General features: G+C 41.7%; 1 protein-coding gene across 1 annotated transcript; it reads right to left on the minus strand.

Annotated features, from left to right (window-relative positions):
- Positions 1–745: 745 nt before the first annotated feature.
- LOC121517306 (proline-rich transmembrane protein 3) lies at positions 746–23422 on the minus strand. The gene is made up of 4 exons (XM_041798994.1): positions 23017–23422; positions 12035–12931; positions 8908–9195; positions 746–4915 (listed from the first exon to the last, which is right to left on the minus strand). Exons 2-4 carry the CDS (start codon positions 12852–12854, stop codon positions 2895–2897), a joined length of 3129 nt encoding a protein of 1042 aa, XP_041654928.1. The 5' UTR covers positions 12855–12931; positions 23017–23422; the 3' UTR covers positions 746–2894.
- Between the last annotated feature and the right edge of the window lie 1077 nt (positions 23423–24499).

A 24499-nucleotide genomic window follows, 5' to 3' on the forward strand; every position in this document is an offset into this window, starting at 1 on the left:
AAAAGAGCGGACCCCAGTACAGGAAGCATTTTATCCCGAATGAAGTATTTGGTAAAAGCCCTGACAGACGTTATCCGGTTAATTCGGTAGTAAAATTTAGTCTGACATGAATCCTGCTTGCTCCATTATGACAGTTTAGATAGCTCACTAGGAAAACTAAGCAGAAAATTAAATAAGTATAAAACAAAAATTCAAAAGTAAACATTACTGTGGTGAAATTGTGTCAGTGATAAAGACATAGCATTACCTTGCTATGAGGTCCCCTGCTCTGTTTTTGCCAGAGGAGACCCACTTTGCCAGAGGTTTTCAAGAGTTACTGCAGCTCATCATATTGTGAATATTTCTTTCTTTCAAAATTGTAGTTTAATTTGTGTAGTGACCAATAGAGACACTCGTGTTATATTTCAACGTTTATGAGTTTAATTAATACTGTCAATTTTTTATGCATTTTCTTTTACAGAGGTGTGACCTCACCTGAAAACCTGGTTGGAGATCTATTCTATTGTTGTTCTTGCCAACAAGGAAAGACCATATTTTACTGTACAGCTCCTCAGTAGCTACTTAGTACTCAGAAGTTAAAGTAAACTTTAAATAAGATACTGGTTTTACTTGAGTTGATCTACAGACCAATACATTTGACTTAATTAAATTTAACCAACAGAACTAAGCTTTGACTTTAGCAACAACAGTCTTGTAATTTTTCCCCCTTTGTTTGAGAATCATAAAAAGTAACCAGCACAAATAGTGAAGTTTTAAGCTTTGTTTTATTGGAATCCAGACATGAAACTCAGCTAGAAATACAAAACAAAGTTCAATGAGCATAATAAACATATTAATATAACACTGTACTGTTGCACTGTGACAACAGACTGCAGGGGGCACAAAAATGCATTTTCAATGGCACATACTGCATCGCAGAGAGGACAACATGGGCACCGGGAGTACCACCCTGGGCAAAAAGGAAAACAGGTCATACCATAGAGTGAAATCTTATGAGTTTGTTGGAATGTAGACAACAACATAAGGCCATTGTACTTGAAATACTGAACAAGTCAAGCATCACACATCACTGGGAAGGTACTCAAAGTCACTTTAAGGTGACTGGAAAATAACAAATGGACCTGTTCTTATCAGGGACTGAAGTTGGAAGTTATTTTAAGTTTTTGAAAATATTACATCTTGAAATATATATCACAAAGTATATGCAACAAACACTGAAGATGACATTCCTGCAATAACTTTGTAAGAGACCCTTCAAATCTGATGTAAGAACAAAACTTTTCAAATGTAAGAGAACCGAGGCAACCACTGTGCTTTTGTAAGGATTCCTAAATAGGTTGAGAGTTGGTAAATGAAGTGTTTTTGCCTGTTATTTCCAACAACTCTGTCATTATTACATGAAAAATAAAACAATCAAAAATCGTGCTTAATTTCATCATCAACTTTTCATTTTGCACAACTTGCATCATAAAAATACTTTAACTATCCAAAAATGTCCTTGATAAAGCCTCTGTAAGTAACGTTCACAACTTTACTTGTCCTCAACAGGCCACAATCTAACGTCAAAACAGCAAAACTTTCTGCACAACTCAGACATTTAAGCAGTACCGCTTTGGATTGTCTTTCACAGTAAGAACTACAATGTTTCAAATACACCTTTATTCATGAACATCAAAAATAATATTATTTACACTGCTGCTTATACATCAGATAATTGAAATATATATTTTCCTATTAGGTAGTAAAATACTTCAGTCTAGTGCTCAGGCTGTACTGTTTAGTGCTCCATTACTGAGTAAGGTCTAATATATCTGAGGTTCATGCCAAGCCAGTCCTGTAAGGTGCAGCCTTGCAAAGCTGTGTAGCATCTCAACTGTAAACAAACTGATTCAATGCAACTAACAGGATCATGACAACATTTAACACTCCTAGACAAACTCTACAGAGATGCAGTCAGAGACTTTCATGGTGCATGACTGTTCTTTACAAAAGCTTTGACATACATCAAAATAACAAGATGGGATGCATTATTTTGAGAGGTGAAGCTTGGCTTTAGAATTAATTTCAGCTAAAAGCCCAAGCAACACTCTCATATGTGTGCCTGTTGTTTCTTCAAGGTATAAAACCAGTTTAACATTAGCAGACAATGCAGACAGGACAACAGAACAGCATGTTAGGAGCTTAATCTTTTGCTGAGTCACTACGATGCGGGTAAGACGCTACAGAGGGTTCATCCCAACAAAGGGGTTTATAGACTTATAAAAATAGCACAGAACCAACCAAGTATATGTATGGCACATGTTTACATCACAAACCAAATTGAAATGTGTAAGACAGCAAATTATCACTACAAAACCCATGAAATTCACACTTGTTATGCAAATACTTCTCACAGAAACAATAGAAAAGGGACCCACAGAGACTTAAAACCATGTTTGTCTTTTAGCCATCAAACTGGATGAGACTCTCAGACTGGAGCTGTTCCCAGACAGGGAGTTTTGTACCTAAAACTAAGACAGTATGATACTAGACTACAGGAATTCTTTCTGGTGTAATGTGTTTGCTTGGGAGAAAATCAGGATGAGAAATGGAAAAATAATGTGTGCTTGAGAAATAGATGGGAAGAGTTCTGAGTTTGATCTGTGCTATATCGCCCAGCTTTACTCCTAGAGTAAAAGTATACCATATCTGTTCCAAAAACACAGCTGTTTAACCCTTCAACAAGGTAAAAAGCATCTAAGAGATATCCTGTAAGGTCATCACCTAGAGACACTTTGAGATATTTCCCTTGTCTAGACGGTTCAAAGAGTCCGACATGTGTTGAAGGAGGTCTTTGTTAGGAACAGTATTTGTTAAATAGGTGCAGTCATTGGTCCTCATGTTTAGAGTCTGGTTCATAGATCGATTATTTCACTGCTGACACTGGCAGAGTCATCATGCCTGCTGACCTCCAGATAACTCCGTGAGCCCACGGGCCTCCCAGCCCTCCCACGCGCCCTTTCTGAGTCTGGAGTGATGAAAGGCCGTGTATCATCTACTCCGTCGTCCACCAGATTCCCTGTTGATGTCGTGGAGGGACGGAGTGACACAGGACAGGACACCGATGAAGGGACGCTTCCCATAGTGTTCCTGTGACCCTGGTGGGAAGGTGTTGGGGGTGCAGTCACCTGTCTGCTGGGCACACTGCTAAGAACACTGCCCCCCAATGGCATGGAAGACTCTGTCGGGGCCTCGCTGCTTTCAGATAGCAGCTGAGGATCACTGTTCCTACGAAGCCAGGGCCCCTGGCTGACCCCTGAGCCTGGGGAAGGGGACTGTGAGGGTAGGTTCAGAGGATGAAACAAGCTCCCTCCTTCAAGCAGGTGCTCCCGGTGCAGTGCTTCGTCAATGCTGCGGGTCAGATCAATGGGGGATGGTGGCCTTAGATCAAACTCATAAAAGGACAGAGAGGTGTCCCGATCCTGATCCAAACTTCCACTCACTGAGCGCTGGGGGGGGCGTCCAATGGCCTGCAGTCTCAGCAGGGAGCCTGTGGATCCGTCAGATATGCCTCGTTCTGCAGAGTGACCCCTATGGTTGCGTCCCCTGTTGCTGTCTTTGACGCAGCGAGGCTGGGCAGGGGGCTGCTCATGGTTCTGATTCCTGATCAGACTCTTACTGATGTCAGCTCCTGGACGCTCCTGACCAGCCCAGTTGTTAGGAACCTCTCCAGATCCTCCCCCTCCTCCTCCTCCACCTCCTCCTACCCCATTGCTATCAGACTTTCTACAGGGCTTTCCTCTCAGGCTCTGAACTATCTTAGACCAGCAGGTATGTCTTTGGGCGGAGCCTTGAGACTGGCCAGGGGACGGCAGGTCTCCTGCTGCTCTGCCTTCTTGACCAGCCTCATCTCTTCCCCGGCATCCTTCAGGCCTCCAGAACATCCAGGAACCCAAGACAAGCAGGGAGAAACCCCAGGCCAGTTCAAGAAGACGAGCCCAGAAGTGCACCAGCCACCATCCCCAGTTAAAGGTTGTCCAGTCCCCTAACAGTCCATAGAGCCACAGGGTGGCATGAACATGCAGCCCACAGCACACTGCCCCTAGAACTGAACCTACTGCCAGCACTCTCCCCAGGCTCACCCCCATTCTCCTTCTCCCAGTCCAAATCTTCCTCTGGGCCTCTTCAGAGCCTCCAGGGTAGGGATTTAGAGGGCAACGTAAACGTGGAAAGACATAGCAGAGAAAGCCCAGACAGAGAATCAGACCCCAGCACAGTGACAGGACCTGAAGTGTGACTGGCACTAAAGGGGACAGGGCTGGCGAAAGCAGATCAGCTGCCAGCAGCAGGGTACATTGCAGCACAGCTAACACGGCCACAAGAGGAGGACGCTCCAAAGTCGAAGGTAACGCGCTCACTCCTTTCACCCTCATTGCAAGCAGTGCCAGGGCAGCTTGTGCCCACACAAGCAGGTGAAGAGGCAAGTTGTAGAGGGCTGTTACTGCAGGACGGGGGAGGATTTTCCTTGTGCCATATGGGTCGATCAGAAACAAAGTCGCCCTAAGACCTCCGACCAGAAATAACAGAGCATTGGCGAGTGCAAGAGCCCCCCTATGAGGACAGTTCGCACTAGGGGATATGGTGAGGCCAAGAGCAGCTCCAGCAAACAGGAGGAGGAAGAGGCTGGCTGAGCCATACACGTGCAGCTCCCAGGCAAAAGCCAGAGTTCGACTCAGGTCATTCCAGTACAGAAACGTGATATTAGGCGAGGGACTGGGACTAGGTGTGGGGGCTGGATTGAAAGTGGAGTGGGGAGCTTGGTGAGGATGTCCTAAAGGCATGGAACGGTTCCTCTGGATGATTCCAGTCTGATATGTTGGGCTTAATCTGGTCCTGGCAATGGGTGCAACAATGGTGGCACGGAAGGACGAGGTCCCTATAAAAGAGAAAGAGACAGAGTTTAGAGGTTTGCATTTCACATTTTTAAAGTGAGTGTAAATTTGTTTCTTTTGTTTGAAAAGCAACAAAAATACTTGAACTGCTGTTTGTGCTGTGATGGCTATGTGGTAAGGTAGGTAAGGTAGAAAATGTCTCCATGCTGGCTCTTGGATGCTGGAGATCACTGGTCACCTTTCTGAAAGTTCCTTTCTAGGACTAACCGAATGAAACACTGGTGAAGGGGGATCTCACTTGACAAAGGGCCGTCTTCTTGCTGCCCATCTGTGTTCACTGTTGACTTGTGGGGGCCAATATCAAGGGCTTAACTGTAGTCAGGGAGCTTCACACTGAGCACTTATACTTTTAGTAATCTTGTTACCAATCATTCAAACAGCAGGGTTATAGTAACAAAAGGACATGAAATTATATTTTACAGCCACTAGAGGGGTGTAGCTCACCTTCATAGTCAGGAGATGAACTGTTTAGGCTTCCTTGATCATTATTGCAGCTTACACAATGACTCAATGTCCTAGCTGTATGCATTTGTTACAGATAGACCGAATACAATTAGAGCTTTAAGTTTCATTATCTTGTCTGTTGCACATCCCTATTAAGTTTGAGTTAGTTCATCTCCTTTCTCCTCTTGTGTCCAGTTAATTTAGTTTAGATAAGTTAATATGCTGCTGTAAAACTGACCAAAATCACATATATTTAAATATCTATACATTTTCTTGATAATTTCACCAGAAAATGTGAAAAACATCACATAGATTATATGACTAAACTGATTTAAGCAGAAAAGGCTCACAGATGCACGAAAGTATAATAAAAATGTTATAAGGTTATAAACATGACCACAAATCACACCTATTTTACTGTTAATACCTTAAAGATTTCTGTAAATTAGTTAAATTTACCAGTGGATTATTCTTTAATTTTTTCACAAACCTGTGGTAGCATTCAGCAACACTATAAAGTACTGTTGTCCCACATTTTAATGAGTTATCTGTCAAGAAATACCCTTAGTACGACTTGCTATATGAGTTGGCCATAAGTTTTAATATAAACATTTTACACCCCTAAAAAGGCATATGACCATTTATGGTGTCACCATTTTTCACCATAAAATTCAGTTATTGCTATTGCTATTTATAATGTGTAAGTTTACACACTTATCGTGATTGGTTCATGGGCTCAAACGGCTCTTGCAGCCAATCCATGGAGGCTTCCATATTGAAATCGCAGTCTCAGCTGAACCTTGGCTAAACCTAATGGCCCGCCCACTAAGCGCAACTTCCTGTCAGCCTGCTAGCTAGTATTCTGGTTGACAGAAACATAGCCTCTGCCTGCCGAGCTATCTGTCAATCAAATGAGACGCGCCAATCAGCTTTCATCCTAAATACAATCCAAACGATCGTGGTACAAAAAAATTCACCCCCCATACAGTGGGAGCACAATAAGACACTAGCTAATGAGACACGTTTGGTGTTTTGAACCAGGCTGTAAACCAGTCTATTTCTAGTGTCAAAACCGGCTGTTTAACAGGTGTCCAGACGGGACTTCTGGTGTTCCTGCAGCCAGCCTCAAGTGGACACTCACGGTATGGCAATTTTTTGCACTTCCACATTGGCTTCATTTTTCAGGACTGGAGGTTGCTGCTTGGATTAGTTAGGATTGTAGGGGAATTCGGTTGGGACCAAAAGAGATGTTAAAATGCATTTTGCATGTTCTGGAGGAAACAGGAAGTTCAAGATGCTCTGGGCTACTGCTGATTGGACAGATTGCGTGATGTCACTTTAAGTGATGTTCACTGATCTGCACTGATTGGCTGAAAAAAAATCTACGTGACCATATATGGTTACTTGCCCCATTAAAGGGTAAGACACACAGGCCTTGTGTAACAAAAAAGTCACAATCATCTGACAACGTACTAACAGTTTTTTTTGTACATATTTAAGCCAGAGCATAATAAGGTATTGCTTTAATTTGCATTTAAGAATTGAAAAGGAAATGATCTAGAAACAGACTATTCACTCATGCCATTATACACAATCAAAGACTAACGTTGACTAGAATGCCCAAACACCAAATGAATGATGATAAGTAAGAAACCCATTATGCTGGACAAAACTTATCGAAATAACTGAGTGGTAAATTCGTTGCTTAATTAGATTATGGAAGGGAATATCTAAATTATGTAACATAAAACAGTGTCAAGGTGCATCCATGTTCAAAGAAACAGTTGGTTCAGATCTTCATTTTACAATCCATGACCACCTCATAAAAAGAGCATTTGATGTAATATAATCTTTCATGGCACTAAAGGTCACCTTACCTTGTGTGAGATCAGTAATTAAACAATAAAACAAACAGGTCATGGGACAAAACACCTTGACAAAGTATCATCTAAACCCTTTTCTTTCTTTTCTCTCGCTCTCATTCCTTCATACTTCTTCTCTCATGCTCTCACATACTTCTGTTTGTTTAAGGCACTCCACCGTATCCTCCTACAATACCCTGGAAACACCCAACACCATTATAGTCATGGGCCTTTCATCACCAGGGAACAGCAACAGCTTAAAAAAAGGTAACACATCAGATGTGAACAGGCACAAAATGATCCATTTTAAGGCAAAGAACACAAAAATACAATGACTGATGGGGTACTTTAAATAAAGTGGTTGCTAGAGGGTGTTTATCTAGAATCACATTGAGGGAATTGTTTTACTCAATTTCCCTGCATGTTGACTTGATGGATGGTGGAATAACACGATTAATGTTTAACCATCAGCCTTTTAGAGGACTCAAAGCCATCCTCTCTCCCTGTAGAAGACATCTATAAAGCTGACACACTGACTAATGACTCACTCCAACATGTGTTTCGCCTCCTGGCACCCTCCCTCGCTTCGACCCTCATATCACTGACACACACGCACACACTGATTTCACTTAAAGCTAAAACTGCACACATATCACAGACACACTACTTTATTTATTTTAAGGTACGTTTTACTTCCTTCCCTTCAACTTTTTCTTTTACAGGAGCAAAATCCAGACACATTCCAGATGTTCTGATCAAATTTCACAGCTGGATACACTTAAACCAACTCCTACCCTTGACTTTTTTCACTTAAACACACTCAAATACACGCTGCTTTTACTGCCTTATATGTCCACATGTTGCAAAGTACAACAAAAATAAATATCCTGTTCCATCTCAAAGGACGCACATTTATTTATGACGCGGATCCAAATGTGGACACATGTATGTATGCAATGCAAGCTGGTACCAACATGGATCCAGGCTGTTTCAAAGTAAAAGCTTGTGCTCATGGAACAAGGAAGCCTGAATGGCATTAAGATGTTTTTCTCATGATATCTTAGAGACTGCTTCATATGCTCCATGTGTCATGCTTTTCCTTTTTCCTCTGCTTTTCCCCCCTCCCTTCATCCCTTTCTTCTGGCATCTGGTTTTCATTACCATCCCCACTCCCTGCATTTCTATGCTCATACCTTTCCTCTACCACACTTTCACCCATCCCAACTACTCTCATCTGTATTCCCCACAGTCTCTGTTCAGACCCTTGTGTCTATCTCTCTTTGCCTGGCTGAGATTCTTCCCGCCCCCTCTTGAACTCTCCCTTTCACCTCCTACTCAAACTTTCTTCCCTCGCTGTGTCTACCCCACACAGCTACCACCCCACTTTCCATGGAAAAAGTTTGTTTCTTTCCCCCTTTGAAGCTGTGTCCAGATTCTTCCAGTAAAAAAGTAGCAGCTGCACAAATATTTCCATTTAAAATTGTCAAAGGGATAAAGGATGCTCTTAAACAAGTCAAATATGAAGAATGAGGCCTTTATTTTTTTATGTGGGGTACATTCTACTAGGTGATCAGGACTGTTTTGGGTCTGATCCTCCAGAAGAAGACTATTAAACCTGTTGTTATTTGTTGTCATGTGTGGGATCTCTCTAAGTGCGTGCCAGGCTTTACCTGTCTTTGACGGCTGTATTGAGCCGGTTGTATTCCTCCCATGATGTGCTGTTTTGTTAGGTTGCTGCATTGCTTTGACGGATGTCACCACAGCCTCTTGTGTCGCTGTGAGCTTCCTGGTTGTAGATGCGGTTGTTGTTTGCTGTGTTGTGGTAGTGACTGGTTGTCCTGCAGTCTGTGCCAGCTTATCAGTCGATCCAGTGGTGGTAGTTGTTGTTTGGGGTAATGCAGCAGATTCCTGTTTCGGAGTAACTCTGGCAGTGGGAGGAGTGACTGCAGTCAGCTCACCTGTAAAAATGGTGAAAAGACTTATTGGTGTCATGGTGTATAGCAGGGGTGATCAACTACATTTTTACATGGACCAGCTTTTTTTTATAGCAGATACTTTGGGGAGTTGACATTCAAATAAATTTAAATTAAAAAAAAAACATTTTGGCCTATATAACATTATTGTATCAGTATTTTTGAAGCTAATATGCACAATCAGGAAAAAGGTCTGCTGTTTTGATTCTCAGGCAGGAAAATTTTACTCTGCAAGAGACCTATGTGGACTGAGAGGTATGCGTTTATTATGCATCATGTTTACTAGGGGTGGATGATCATTGGCCTGGCCAGTGATTGAGGCTGATATTTAGCATTTGGCTGATGATCTGCATTTTATCTTACAGGCAATTGGTAAAATTAGTCAATAAAAAAAGCTTGATTTTGATTCTCTCACCAGATGTCCTGTATACAACACCGTCTGATTGGCTAGATATCACATGAGTATTAGCCAATTAACACTTAAGCCTGGGTGCCAATGACACAGTGAGCTAATGGCATCAGTTCCTGTTGTCCTGCTGCTACTGTGTTGCTACGTGCCAATTCTCATGCTGATAGAGCTAGGGCTGAATTGTTTATTCTAATGTTTTTGATAATGCAATTTTATTTTGCCAAATTAAGTACATCTTGCATGCCATGATATACTCATTGGTTCTAAATATTGGTTATTGGTCTCATGGACTACTAATACCGGTATCAATATCAGTATGGGCTGTGAAAAAACAATATCAGTTGACCCCTAATGTTTACCAGTAATGGCTGACAGGTACATTTCTGTAAAAAATGAATCCAACATTAAGCCAAACCTGTTGCAATGTCAATCGTCTGGTGTTGATTTAAGAAATAAACCATCTTTTTTCCCTCTTCCCACTTTCTAAATCATATCATCGTTTGGAGGCCAGATGGGGAGCTCTGGGTGCCTTATAACAGTTGATGATCACTGATGTATAGCAGAGATCCTTCAATAGTTGCCCTTTGGCCAGTGTAAAATTATGGGAAGGGCCCACATGGATCCTTACCATAGTTTTCGAAAATTAAATAGGTCATAATTTTATACAAAGAGTCAAATAGAGTAATTGTAATTAAATTTGACTGCTTTGCCTATTTTCTTCCACCTCTACACACTGTCTTTTGATTTTGCTTCAGTTTTTGTAGTCTTGCTTGAAGCAGAATCTGAGAATGTTTAATACTCTACCTTACTATATATTAGAATTATAAAATAATGGTAATTCAGGCAATCACTGTCAAGTAACTAAACTGTGAGGGGCAGCACTGCTAACTTAAGCCCCCTTCCTCACGTCAGCTTTGCACCATTACAGTCTTAAGTGGGTTTACAAAATGTGTTTCCTTCTCTTTAAACTAGTTGGCTAAACACATTTATAATTTGTGGTACCCGATGTGACATTATTTGCCTCGAACATCCCTTAATAATAAGTTTAAAAAGTTGTACTTTGGGGCGCCAGTAGTCGAGTGGTTAAGGCACATGCCATGTACGCAGGCGACCCGGGTTCAAGTCCAGCCCGTGGCACTATTTCCTGCATGTCTCTCCCCGCTCTCTCCCCTGTTTCCAACTCTATCCACTGTCCTATCAAATAAAGGCAAAAAGGCCAAAAATAAATCTTAAAAAAAAAAAAAAAAAAAAAAGTTGTACTTTAATTTGCTATAGCCAATCAATTTCATACTGCTGGGAGAAATAATCAACACTTCACAATTCTATTATTTAAGTTTCCTGACAAAACTTTAATTTTCCTTTTCTTTATATTCCACTTGAACTCATCATCATGACATTTTATTTACATTCACCTAATAGTTATTTTAATGGGCTGATTTTTCAACACATCATAAGTGAAGGTGAACTAGTTAAGTCAACTACAGCCGGGCATACACTGCAAATTTTGTGTCGCACGACTCACTTGGAAGTCGCACCGACTTTCTGTCAGATCAGGCAACTTTTGTTGTTTGTCGACACCCAGCAACAACCCAGTCACAGCCCAACCAGCTACTCCCAAATGGTCACATGGATTTCTGACATGTTTGATATTTTGGTCATATGACTCCAGACACTCCCCCAGTCAGAGCAAAAATGCGAGCGGAATAAACAACTTTTTTCCTTTGTTAACTGTCAGACTGACTGGAAACACTTCATCCTCAGTGTCTGAGACTTTTTATTAAAAGGAATCTCCGTGGATTTCTATCACAGTCTGATTTCACTCGTACAGTGTGAGCCCTCAGGTCAGGCACGACCATTGGACCGTATAGTGTGAGCACATGCGCGATGGTCAGACGCACAGTATGAGTTGACAATCTGCCACGACTGTTGTAGGGTTGGCTTAACTAACATCTATCCTGCTAATTTCAACACAGATTTCTAAAGCAGACTCATATTTTTAACCACGAGGACTGACTACAAAGTTTGGGAGCAGTCTCATGGCTTTTTGAGCAGATGCAGAATGTAACTGTCCTGCAGCAGCTAATGACAATGCTAAGTCTTTATGCTAGTCAAAGCTGCAGATGCAGATTTTTTTTCCCGAATCTGAAAACAGCTGATGGAACTGCATTTTGGTTTGAGCTTCACAATGCTGATGTTCTTGGAAATGGAGTTCCCCTCTCTTTCTGCAAAACTGATGTTTGTGCATTAGCGATGTGTGTCACAATCCCAATTTCTAATCAGTGGGGAATTACTCAGATTTTCAGCCCATATTTGGATCAGTACATGTCTGAATTGCACCAAAAGTTCTGTGCAGAAACAGTTATTTACAAATATGCATATCTTTACACTCCTGGTTTCATTACAGTGATATCTTACCTGTTAACACTGCCTGAGGTGTAGTCTGTGTTATTACAGGGGATGGTGTGACTGTGCTCTCAGTCTGTAGCGTGGTAGAAATATTGACTGTTGTGAGAGCAAACAGGCGAGGCTTTATGTTTGGACTGTCTGTTGGTGGCGTTTTCACTTCAGAAACTTCAGAAACCGATATTGCAGTCTGTGCATTTGGTCGATACTGTGCCATTTCATCATCAGCTGTTGGAGGAGGAACAGGGGATTCCTCCATCATGGTGGGACTTCTACCTGATCCTAGCTCCTGTGAATCACCATCCTCTGTATCTCTGTCAGACCCCTTCTGTGGATTTCCTGCTTTCACAGGTTTAACACCTGCAGACTCAATGACAGCAGAGGAGGACAAAGTGGGCGCAGGTGGAGTTAAGCCCTTTGTAGCCGTATCTCCTGTTGCTAAAGCAGTGATCATTGCTAAACTAGCTGTATCAGTCCTAGGCCGGGAGGCAGTCGGTTGAGTTAAAACTGGTCCAGTGCTGAGGTTCTGTGTAGAGAGAGACGATATAAAAGTACTAGTGGACTTTGCTGTAGGACGGGATGTTCTTTGCCCCTGTGTCACTGCAGCTGAAGTTGTCACTCTGTCCCGGGATGAAGCTCTGATAGGCACATCGCTGCGCCTTCTGGGAGGCAAAGAAGGCCAGAATCTAGGACTCTCTTTGGTTGGCTGAGATGATGAGTTAGTCGGGAGGTTTGAAACAGAAAAGGAGGGGGATGAGCCAATGATGGTCTGGGCATCTGAAGGATAAAGGAGGGAGAGAAGGAAGCCAAGGAAGAGGAGAGACGTGGCCATGGTCTGCCTCCGAGTGGTTGGCAGTGACTGGTCCCTTTAGCTGTCCGTCTGTGTCACACCATTCTTCCACTGGGCTTCTGCCGACAAAGAAAACAAAACAGATTTAACCATTTAGAAAAGCTAATAAGTACAAAAAGTTCTGGACACAACTTGAAACCTGTTTTAGCTCAGACTCTGAATTAATTCAGGAAAAAATCAGCATGAGTTCATAATGATGTCTCATAGGAGCGTGTGCGGAAGCAGGCCAGTGCGACTCCTACAAGGTTTTAGCAGACACACAGGGTGTGGTAAGGTGTACAGTTACAGCATACATGGCACAAATGACGAAGCACACTGACGCATATAAAGACAAGAGCTCAGTATGTTAGTTATATAACAAGCAAAAGCAAAATGAACCAGACAAAAATTGCAGATGGTTTTCTTTAGAGGCAGATGGACACATTCACGTTTTTGATCACTATCCCTGCCTGGAATATTATTTGCCTCATCTCAGGTTTCTTCTCTTCAGGAGTCCTACATTTTTTGTTACGTCTCATTTTGATGCAAGTTTTGTTTGACTCATAGATGCCACAGCTGCAACACACAGAGTGGTGAAGCTCCAAGAGACCAGTGACACGCGGAAGCCTCCAGGGCCCCTGAGGATTACGCAATCCCACGAGTCATCTATCTAAACAGCTGTCGGTCGCATACCCTCTTCTCCTCGACATGCCCCTCTTATCAAAAAAGAAACTTTTTTTCCACTTTTTCAACCTCTGACTAACATGAACCTCACTCCAGTTTCCACATATGACTCACTGTGGGAGATAACCTTGAAGGGGAGCAGCCGGGATCATGCTGAAACTTCCGCTGAAACAGGAGGAGGGAATGTACAGAATATAGAAATCAGTGCCTATGGGAGAATTCATTGTGCTGCTTATGACTCATCGAATGCCCATTCACAGCAGCAATGTTAAGCTATCTGAAAAATCCCTGCCGCTGCACACTATGGTTAGCATGTACTTGTCATGCTCATGAACACGTACAAAGTAAGAAATCTGTGTGAGAGTAACATGCTTTAGTACAGTGCCTATATAAAGTGTTCATCCCCGTGGATGTTTTACCCTTTTATTGATCTTATAAATCAATCATGGCCAATATAATTTGGCTTTTTGACAAAAAAACTCTTTAGTGTCAACGTGAAAACAGATTTCTACAAAGTAATGTCAAACAAAAGTATGTAAGTGACTTGAAAGTGACTGACCTAACTGAACAAAGGACCAGCCAATTTGTAGTTGTTATCTTACAATTGGCGAAATGGGTATCACCTGAGTGCAGTAAATCCGTCTTAAGTGATTGTAGTGTAAAGACACTTGTGTCTGGAAGGTCCAGTCACTGGTTAATCAGCATTCCTGGCTACCATTACACCATGAGGGCAAAAGAACACTCAAAGAAAAAGGTTATTAAAAAGTGTAAGTCGGGGGATGGATACAAAAAAATTTCCAAGGGAGTGAACATCCCCCCGGAGTTCAGACAAATTCATCATCAAGAGGGAGAGATGGGGGAGACTCTGTGTACAACAACTGTGCCCCAGGTTCTTCACCTGTCAGAGCTTTTAGGGAGAGTTGCTCATTGAAGAAAACTCATACTAAAACTCAGCTAGAGTTTGCCAAAAGGCATGTGGGAGACTCCATGGTCAAGCAGAAGAAAGTTCTTTGGTCTTATGAGACCAAAATGGTGCTTTTTGCACAGTAGACACAGTAGCCCACAGCAACATAATGCTGTGGGCTGCTTCTCAGTAGCCGGCTTGTAAAGGTAGAGGGTAAAATGACTGCAGCAAAAACAGGAAAATCCTGGAGGACGATCTTATTCAGTCTGCAAGAGAACTACGGCATGAAGGATGATTTATTCTCCAGAAAAACAGTGGCCTGAAGCATACAGCGAAAGCTAAACAGAAATGGGTTAAAGACAACAAGGTGAATGTTCTGGAGTGGCTGAGTCAAAGCACAGACATCAATCCAAAAGAGAATTTGTGGCTGGACTTGAAAAGGGCTGTTCATGCCTGATCCTTGTGCAACCTGACAGAGCTTGAGCAGTTTTGCTTAGAAGAATGGAGTAAAATTGTAGTGTCCAGATGTGCAAGCCTGATTGAGACCTATTCACACATATTCAGGGCTGTGATTGCAGCCAAATGCACATCTACTAAATACCGAATTGTGTTTTTTTTTTTTTTTTTTTGGGGGGGGGGGGCCAAAAAGCCAAATTAAAATGACCATAGTTGATTTATACTTTTTATAGGCATTGTAAGTGAGTGTGCACAAGGAAGTCTTACTTAAGGTATTTAAAGAAATTAGTGCACACAAGTCCAGTCTCATTTGACTTTTTAGGCTTGTTTTGTATACAGCAATGATTCGTTTTCCATTTTTACTGTTGATATTGTTACACAAGAGCAGCTGCAGAGAAAAACCATCCATGAGTGCAGTAATAGAGGCGGTAGTCTATCTCAATCTCCACCTACTCACAGAAGCTGCTGTGTCTATTTTCTTTTGTCTTTGCCAGCTTTTCTAATCCAAGTCTAGTAGGCTATTGGCCAATCCAACACCTGATTAATCACTTTTTTCTCTCTACTCTTGTTCACCTTTAGAGATGTTTAGTTCAACACGGTCCAACAGCATGCTCCTTGGCTACAGAAAGATAAGAAGGTAGAAATAACAAATACAGCATACACAGAAAAGAGGGGATAGAGAGATGGCAGGTTGGAGAAGATGGAGGAGGCACAATGATGGTAATGAAGCTGACAACGGAGGGTACAGCGTAGGGAGGGAGCAGGAATTGAAGCAATTGGTGACAGAATTAAAACTGAGAGGAGCGTTGGAGGCAGTCAATATTAGCAGCTGTGGAGATTGCTCCTAGATAGAAGCTGACAGAAAATAAGAAGAGAGAAAGATGTAGTCACGAGGAAGGTGTATTTCAGGATAAGCAGGTTTGTTGTGGTCAAAATGAAGACATGGTGGTCTGTCCGGGTAGTCATGCAAGGAAACTGAGCTTGTTTCACCCTTCCCCTGAGGTTAAGAGGCAGGTGGGAAGTCGTTGGCAGTCATGGATAAACAACTTGACTATTGAGAAACTGCTTTGAGTCAACAGACCCCTATCTTGATCCAACATATTCCAGCATGCCTCAGCCAACGTATTTGTAATAAGAATGAGATTAATGAGCCTGATAAGGTTTAGTGAAAGGATAGAGACATGCTACTGCTGTTCTGAAAACGCTGTCATCATTAATCTCATCTACACATGGGTCATAAGCACAGACATGCAGCCACACACGCTGGCAGTACACCAAAATTTTGACTGGATTTGAGCAATTTGGCCTAATTTTCCCTTGTGCTCCTACAAATGGAGTAAATTTAAGCTGCTTGGTGGCTCCATGTGCAGTCTAAACAACATGCCAAGCACACACAACCACATACTACAAAGACTAGGTCAGTGTAATCAGCTATTTTTGGCATTTGCCTTTAAACATGAATGCTTGTAGTCGACTAAACCACGCCATTTCATCTACATCCAGTGTAGCAGGCACAGACGTGCTCACATATAAGACAGTACGACCCTTTATGATTGTCCCAGAGGGAGAGGGCAGATGGGTGCAGGGTCAGTGAGAGTATTTTTATCATGTTCAGCTCCTCTGGGTGGATAGGCGCATCACTCTGTATTATATGAGCGGTTTGCATGCTGTGTGGATGTCGTCACCCTCTCTCTCTCTCACAATACGTTCTTTATCCAGAGCAGGAAATGCCAACGGATAATAACCAATATTGCAGCTGCAAGCAACAATCTGAAGATTACTATAAACTCCTTGCCCACAGCACAGACTTGGGGGTTACACAATAACATGACTCAGTGCAACACAGCTGCTACTTATCTATTTATCGTAACACTACTGATGTCATGTCTGCACTAATGCATTAATATGGACAGCGAATGCCTGTTTAAAATAAGGAAACGCAATGAGGACATTGGCTGGACGTTTTTGGAGGGTAACCTTTTTTTCAAACGTGCTCCCTCTTCTCAGCCAGATCCTTAAAAGTCTGGCAGTGAATATTTTCCATCAATTTGTGTGAATGTTTCCAGAGGTAGGCCTGAGTCTGTACATGGACAGAGGGATCTATGTCTCTTCAGCAGAGACTGGTGGAATGTACACTTGCCTACATGAGGACAAGATATCCATATTTGATGAACAAAATATATCTTAAAGTGATAGTTCTGTATTTAAATTTAACACTTGAAACATGTCTAAATCAGTCCACACTACATGCAGTTAAACTACACTTTTGTTCAGTATTTCACAATATGACAGAGCTGCAGTTACTCTTGAAAATCTGTTGAAAGGTGAGTCTTCTCTGACAAGAACAAAGCAGAGAGTCAGCCTCATAGCAAGGCGATTCATACTGATGCAGAATACACACTAGGGGTCCTCCAGGAGCACCCAAAGTCACAGATGGAAACTCAAACTCTGTGGGTAACTTCACTCATAGTGCAAATGGGTCCCGCATCAAAAACAAGTCTTCATCAATCAATACTTAAGAAGAAGTAAAAGTAGTGATTTCAAAATGTATTCAAAAAATTACAAGTACCCAAAAGACTACTCAATTACTGTAATTAGAGTAAATTCAATTAGCTTCTTTCCACCCCCGACAAAATGAATGGTGGTAAACACGAAGGACAGAGTAGACAAGATACAATAAATGTAAATTTGAATGGCTATTGGGATCCAATGGCCAACAAGGTAATCATAGAAATGATGACTCGTCTAAACAGGGTTCAGCATCATAACATGGTAAAATAGTTGTAGGTGCATGTGTGCACCTGTTTAGATTCTCTCTGTCAAACTGGACCAACCATACCATCTTGTTCTTTACATAGTCTGAAGTACAAAAGACAACCATTTTTCTATCAGTGTTTTCCAACCTAATGCCAAAATACTCTCAGGGTTTGTTTTCACCCAAATGGGGTGTGTTCAGTCTGTAGAGCAGGAAGTGACATCTAGGTCTGCTCGGTTCTGATCATGACATTGGTATTAACAAGCAGAAGATAATTTACAACATTTACTGTCACACAACTATTTGTTTACTTACTTTTATTTACATGCCCCTGTGGTTTTTAGGTTGAGCAAGTTCACCTGACACTGCTCAAAAAGACTCACATTTGGCTGGTGGCAGGTGCTAACTTCAAATTTGTTTGAATTATGCCTGTTGTATAGTGATCCCTGCTGGGGTTCTTTCTGTAATGTTTCCAGTGGATTGTTGTTTTTTTTATGTGAGACACATTTGCTCCATGGGTGAAGTTACCCGCTGAGTTAGAGGTTACGTCTTTGACTTTAAGAGCTCCTAAAGGGTGCATATTCTCCATCAGCATAAATTGCTTTGCTATGGCGTTGACTCTCTGCTTTGTTCTTGTCAGAGGAGACCCACCTTGCCACAGATTTTCAAGAGTTACTGCAGCTCTGTCATTTTGGGAGATATTTAACACTTTGAAAAGTTTAGTTGAACTATAAGTAGTGTGGACTGATATTGAGTGTTAAAATTAACTATATGAGCTTAATTAACTCTGTAAATTTTGCTGTGTATGTTATTTTTTTAGAGAGGTTTGACTTTACCTGAGTAACCTGGTTGGAGATCTTTTCTCTTGTTCTTCTTGCCAATAAGAAAAGATCATATTTTACTGTATGACTCCTCAGCATCTACTCATTACTCAGCACTTAAAGTAAACATGAAATTAAATACGTTTCACTTTCACTTGAGTAGATTTATCAACCAGTACTTTTACTTAAGTTGAATTACTGTAATTTTACTAGTCATGTACTTTTCCCTCACCTCCGAGGGACACTTTGAAGTTCCACTCTTCCGTTAGTGAAGTTCAACAAGATAAATCAAAATAAGATAGCACCTTCTGCTGGTAAGAGCGAGTATTGCAATATACATTATGGTTAAATAGATTTAAATTTTCCACACTGTATCAATTTTAAATTGTACTGCAAAGTATCATTACATCCCGTCCAAAAGATGTTACAGATTTCAACTACAAGCCTGCAAACCAAATACACCATAAAACTGAATATTTGGCTTGTATCGTTTCAAGGCAGCCATCCAATATTTATTAAGAGTATATAAACCACAGTTAGTGGCTAAGAATGCTGCTATCTTGGTATCCATCAGTGCATGTGACATACACCTGTGCATTCAGTCAGAATTAGTGATTTTTTAAGGATATATTCTCAACGGAGTAACCGAGACCTGACCTGACCTGACTAATACCAAATGTCATGAAGTCCCTAGTATAAGGAAAGTCACATATGACCAGAGGGGCTCTCAGCTGAGAAGGAAAGCCTGTTTCATGGCCACAAGGAAGAACATGAATGGGTGAGGAGAAAATAAAAGAAAGAAAGGACAGGAAGAATCAGATTACAACGTGAGAGAGATAAAGCAGCAACATTTTTGAAGTGAGAGCACAAATAGACAGACACAGAGGGCCAAAGATAAAGAAAGAGTAAAGACTGACATAGGAAAAGAGTGGAAAAGACAGACACAGACTGGAATAAACCAGCAGAGAGCTGGGTGTCACTGTAGTCTTCACTGCAATGCTTCCTCAGCCCAAAAGAGCAGTGAAGTATTACTCGCCATGCAGATGTATAACTTGTTTGTACTGCGCTATGCAGGGGGAGAGGTGAGACTGTGAAGCCGTGTATGTATGTGAATTTGTGTGAGGACGTGAGACACACTGTGAGACAGAGAGAGTGGGAAATGGGAGTATGTGTGGTTAACTTGGTATGCGGATAGTGGGGGAGGTCGCTGAGTTGACCGTTACAAATTCCACACCTTGAAATAACATATGGATTGTAAACAGCACTCAATATGCTCTTACTTATTTATTTAATAACAGCATCTACACTAAAATCATTCCATAAAACAGGAACTGGAAGGAAGTTTATTTATATAGCATGAGATATATGAGCTTCTCAATCAAATTCTAGATTCTCAAGAAAGTCTTTAAGCAAGGTCACCCAACTTGTACACCTCTGCCTCAGACCAAAGCTGTCCATTTAGCTCTTAAGACAAACCAAAGCCTGTTAAAGATGCCTCTCTCGTGGCACTTCACTGCCTCAGGGGCTGCCAAAACTCCAGCAGAGCAGCCGACCACACAGCGAGGGCATGCTGTATGAAGAGGGGAGGCTCCAGAACCAATCGTGATCCCCAATCCCCCTGTTGAAGAGGATGTCCAGCTTGAAAGTGCTGAGCTGCAAAACATCTTTGAGTGATGTTACGCCCTCATGCAAGCCACAGATCAAAGGCTGAAGGTCAGCCTTTAAGGGTGAAGCATTTGAACTGCGATGTGGATATGCCACACACACATTCTTAGCAGACAAAACCCTCAGCATTCAGAGGTAAAACACAGGCTACGATTGGTGAAATATGATAAGTGACTGGGGACGGAAAGTTCAGCAGATGGCTTGTATTGTCTCCCCTGATTTGGTGGATAATGATTGATCAATCACACAGTCCCACCCAGAAACACACCCTATGAGATGGTAAATCTTGGGACTGACATAGACAGCTGCAAAACCGCTTCAAGCCACAAAAACACTCTCAGTAAAACAGATTACAGGCATGATAAGTCATAACTGTGTGTCTGCTCCAAGGAGTAAACCACAGCTCAACTTCAACCCAAGACTCACACTGTTACAGCTGGCTGCAATAAAACGCCTGCTGTGTTAAATGGGGTGTTGTGTGGCAGTCGTTGAACTTGCAAACAGATTGTATGTGCATAAAAGCAACAGCATTATTTTGTAGACCTCCCTGTGTATCACATTATATTAGCCACAGCCAAATAGGTCCAGTGCCATTAAAGAGCTTAGAGACACTTCATGTCAAGAGCTTAGTGGTTTTTGCTTCACGTGATTTATGTTTTAGTTTCCATTCTGTTCAGGACGGTCTGTTCTGGGAAGTGTGTTATGTCTGTGTTAACTGGAAGGTTTTCCATAATTTAGCTCTGCTGCCAGCTTGAAAGTATCTGGCCAATCATGTGTGATTGATAACTCCTTTTAAACAGGATTTAATCATATCTAAAGAGGTCTAAAAGGGTACTCACAACTTAAGTATGCAGAGGATGATCACCTGTTCTTACACTGATGTACCTATAAAACCTTGTGTTCAAGCAGTCAATAAATCTCTCTTGCTTTACACATGGGTATGGCTTTTCTCTATTGTTAGTGAATCATGGTGTGCTGTGTTTCTTTTGAATCCCAGTCAGCTGGCAGAGCTCTGCCTTACATCCAGTAATACCTCAGACCAGCTTTGTCCATGCACTCCTCAGTGAGAGGCACATTTCCCCTCCTCCTTCCTTTTTGCAGCTTTCCACAGCTGGATGCGTTCAAATAAGGCACAGGTGTTTTCAGATCGTCTATGTGTAGCATCAGGTTAAGGTCTAGCCTTGCAAATAAAACACACACCAACGAACACAGAGACATGGTTAACAGCACACGTGCCAGCAGTTGCCAGACTGGTAAATAGATACACATTCACTCAATTGTCAACATAGGCGTGTTGAGTTGCAATGCAAATTTGTGACACACATGAGCTGCCTACTAAGCGTGGTTTAGTTTAATACAAGAAAGGGTGGTTGAAAAGCTATCATGCTGAAATAATGGAACTCAGAGGGTCCACTTTCTGTAAAACTTGACTTCAGAGGTGAATATTATTCATAGAAAAACAATTGAGACCACCATGAGAGCAACTTAACACTATTAAAACTGGTTGTTTGGTGTACTCAGCTGGCTACCTTTAACAAGCTAAAAGGCTAGCTTTAGTAAGAGAGTAGCTACTTTGGTGTAAACTCTGTTATAGTAAAAATATATTTGTAGGTTGCCTTGAGGGTGAGTGGTTAAGTAAGTTAAGCAGAGAGATATTTTCTCACTTGGCCAACCATCAAGCAGAAGCCGGACTTTGTAATTCATGAGATACGGAAATGACAAAGCTTTTGCTAACATTCATGTTTTACTAGTTTTCATGTTAATTAGTTTTCTATTCTATTTTTCATATTAAGCTGGTTTTCATGTTTTGCTAGTTTTTGTCATTCTTGCTAGTTTTCATAAACATGTTAACACCATTAAGTTGCTCCAACTTCCGATGTAAGCTTGACTGTTATACAGTAATTTGACAAAAACAGTGTAAAAATGTTCTGTTCTTTAATTTTTGGAAGTGCTGTAAATGCTTTAATGAGAGAAAAGGGATTACCTTGCGATTTGTATAACCTATGTGTAGCTTGCTATGAAAAGTTCCCAACCACTTTGTGTGTTCATATCTCTAATGAAGCACTAAAATATTCTTGGATATCCTGGATTTTAAGTGTTTACCTTTTGCTTGTTTTTAGTTAGCAAGCCTGCTTGTCCACTTTAAACTACAACGCCTACAATTAGTTACTTGGCCTTAACTCTATAAAAAGTTTTAAATTCATTTTCAATTTTAAGCACTTGATTACAGCAAATATAAAAATATGATAGCCTGAATCTAAATGAAATGTCCCAAACACTCAAATGTTAGCCTACAAGAAAAAAAAAAGGTGGGACCAGCTCTAAAGTGTGGGCCATGCCTTTTTGCAACATGTAGGGTGTACATGTCCATGGAGAGGTAACACTGATCTCACAGATGTATCATGTGTTGATGGGGTTTCTCTTTAAATTTGTGACTTTAAAGTTAATAGCAGACAGGAGTATCCTAGTATCCCTGAATTCAACCTATGTGGGCAATTCAAAATCACAGTGTGATGCCTTGCAGCGTTGGTCTCGAAAACGCACTGTGTAATTTTAGGCTGTTACTATCCTAACGGCAGGAAGACGTCGTGATGGCTTCACTTGACAGGCTGTGTTCTGCCCTCTTAAGCTGCAAGTTCACTTTCTTAAGCTCTCATTCATTAATCAGGCAGCTACACTTCATTAGGAGCCCACCGGTCATGAAACCCCGTACCGGTGAAAATATTAAACGTCTGAGTGAATTTAACAGCCTCTAAACCTGAACTATCGACTGACAGTTGACACGGCACAGGTAGAGACGACGTCACTGCGCAAAGTATAGCCGCATAGCAGCCACTCTACTACAGTTATCTTAAGTCCATCTGTTCTCATTAAACATACCTGCAGGTCTATGCAGCTCCTCGCCGATGGCGTCCTCTGCGGCAGTATATGAGGATTAGGGATGTACAGGGAAAAGGAGTATCCTTAGTCCAGGTTTGGCGCTTATTTCCCGCTGTGTACAAAGCTTAAGATCCCCCGTGGAGGTGAACACACTCTTCGCTCTCGAAATACTGTGAGGTTGTGATCAGCAGCCTTGCTCTGCCAGCCTTCGAGCCGTGAGCGTTTACAAAGATGTACGCCCCCTCTAACTGCTCCATCTCTCTCCACATCTCTCCCTCCTTCTCATTTTTTTTCTTACTGCCGGATGTACACGATTACCTTTCTACCTACCTACTACAAACCTACCGACTGGCACGTTTGTTGCGTAACAGCACAGCAGTCCGGCACGCTCTTTCGGACTGGGCACCCTCTCACCTTATATACCTCTCCCCAAAGCAGCTTTCTCATACGGAGCCTGGTTGGAAATATGACGACACTGGCATTGACATCATCACACAGCGTGCAGCGTTACTATCCAGGTTCTGGGGTTTTTCTATCAGATTATAGCTGGGAATAAGCTGCTATGCTAGGGGCAGGGTGGTATAAGTAGTGTGAAAGCAAAGTCATGTGGAGACAGGTGAGGAGGCACCTGACATTTCTGGCTCAGTGTTGCAGCAGTAGCGAGGACAATGAGCTGGGAACAGAGCGGTGCATGAAACTCTAGCTCCCTGCCCTCTAACCAGGGTTTGTTGAGGGGAGAGAGCCAGCCCGGGCCAAGATGATACTGCTCCTCATGCTGCACCTTGGCTCAGTGCCTCCCTTTCATCCCCTCTGTCTGATTGTGTCCCTGTCTTGCGCAAGAGACAACAATCTGACTTGGGCATGCTGTAGAGACCGCAGCTTTGCATATAACTAAAAGAAAACTGACTATATGAAGGCCAGTTACTTGGTAAAGAATGAATCATTAATCTCTGTATGAGCCACATTCATAATATCGTTGCTAGGTACACCTAAGTCTTAAAATAACCAGTGCAGCTCAGAGGATTGTCCTAATGCCATTACATTACTACTGAGCCAGCAGCACCAGTAAATGATGGGTGGAGTGGGAACACTTCATGATGGTAATCACATTACTGCACATGGATTATGACTTATTCCATAAATAGGGTATATAGAGCCAGATACTTAAAGACACAGATTAAATGGAAAATTCCAGTGAATGGATGTTTATATCATGTTTGCATTTTCTTAGTGTGTACAGTGTTTGTAATAGGAACTGATTATTACCCAGTTATGCCTCTGCAGTAATAATAATGTAATCTACTGTAACACATCCTTGAATAATATTTGAAAATGTTTTCCTTATGGTACAGTAGTAAAATAGCACAGGGGGAAAAGCTGGGAAGAAGAGAAGTGGATGTTTAAAAAAAGAGAAAAAGATGCATGTCCCAAATGTCAACAGAAGAAAAAAACATATTTTCAGCAGTGATAGAGGGTGATAGAA

This window comes from Cheilinus undulatus, linkage group 11, assembly GCF_018320785.1.
Source record: "Cheilinus undulatus linkage group 11, ASM1832078v1, whole genome shotgun sequence".
Lineage (NCBI taxonomy): Eukaryota > Metazoa > Chordata > Actinopteri > Labriformes > Labridae > Cheilinus > Cheilinus undulatus.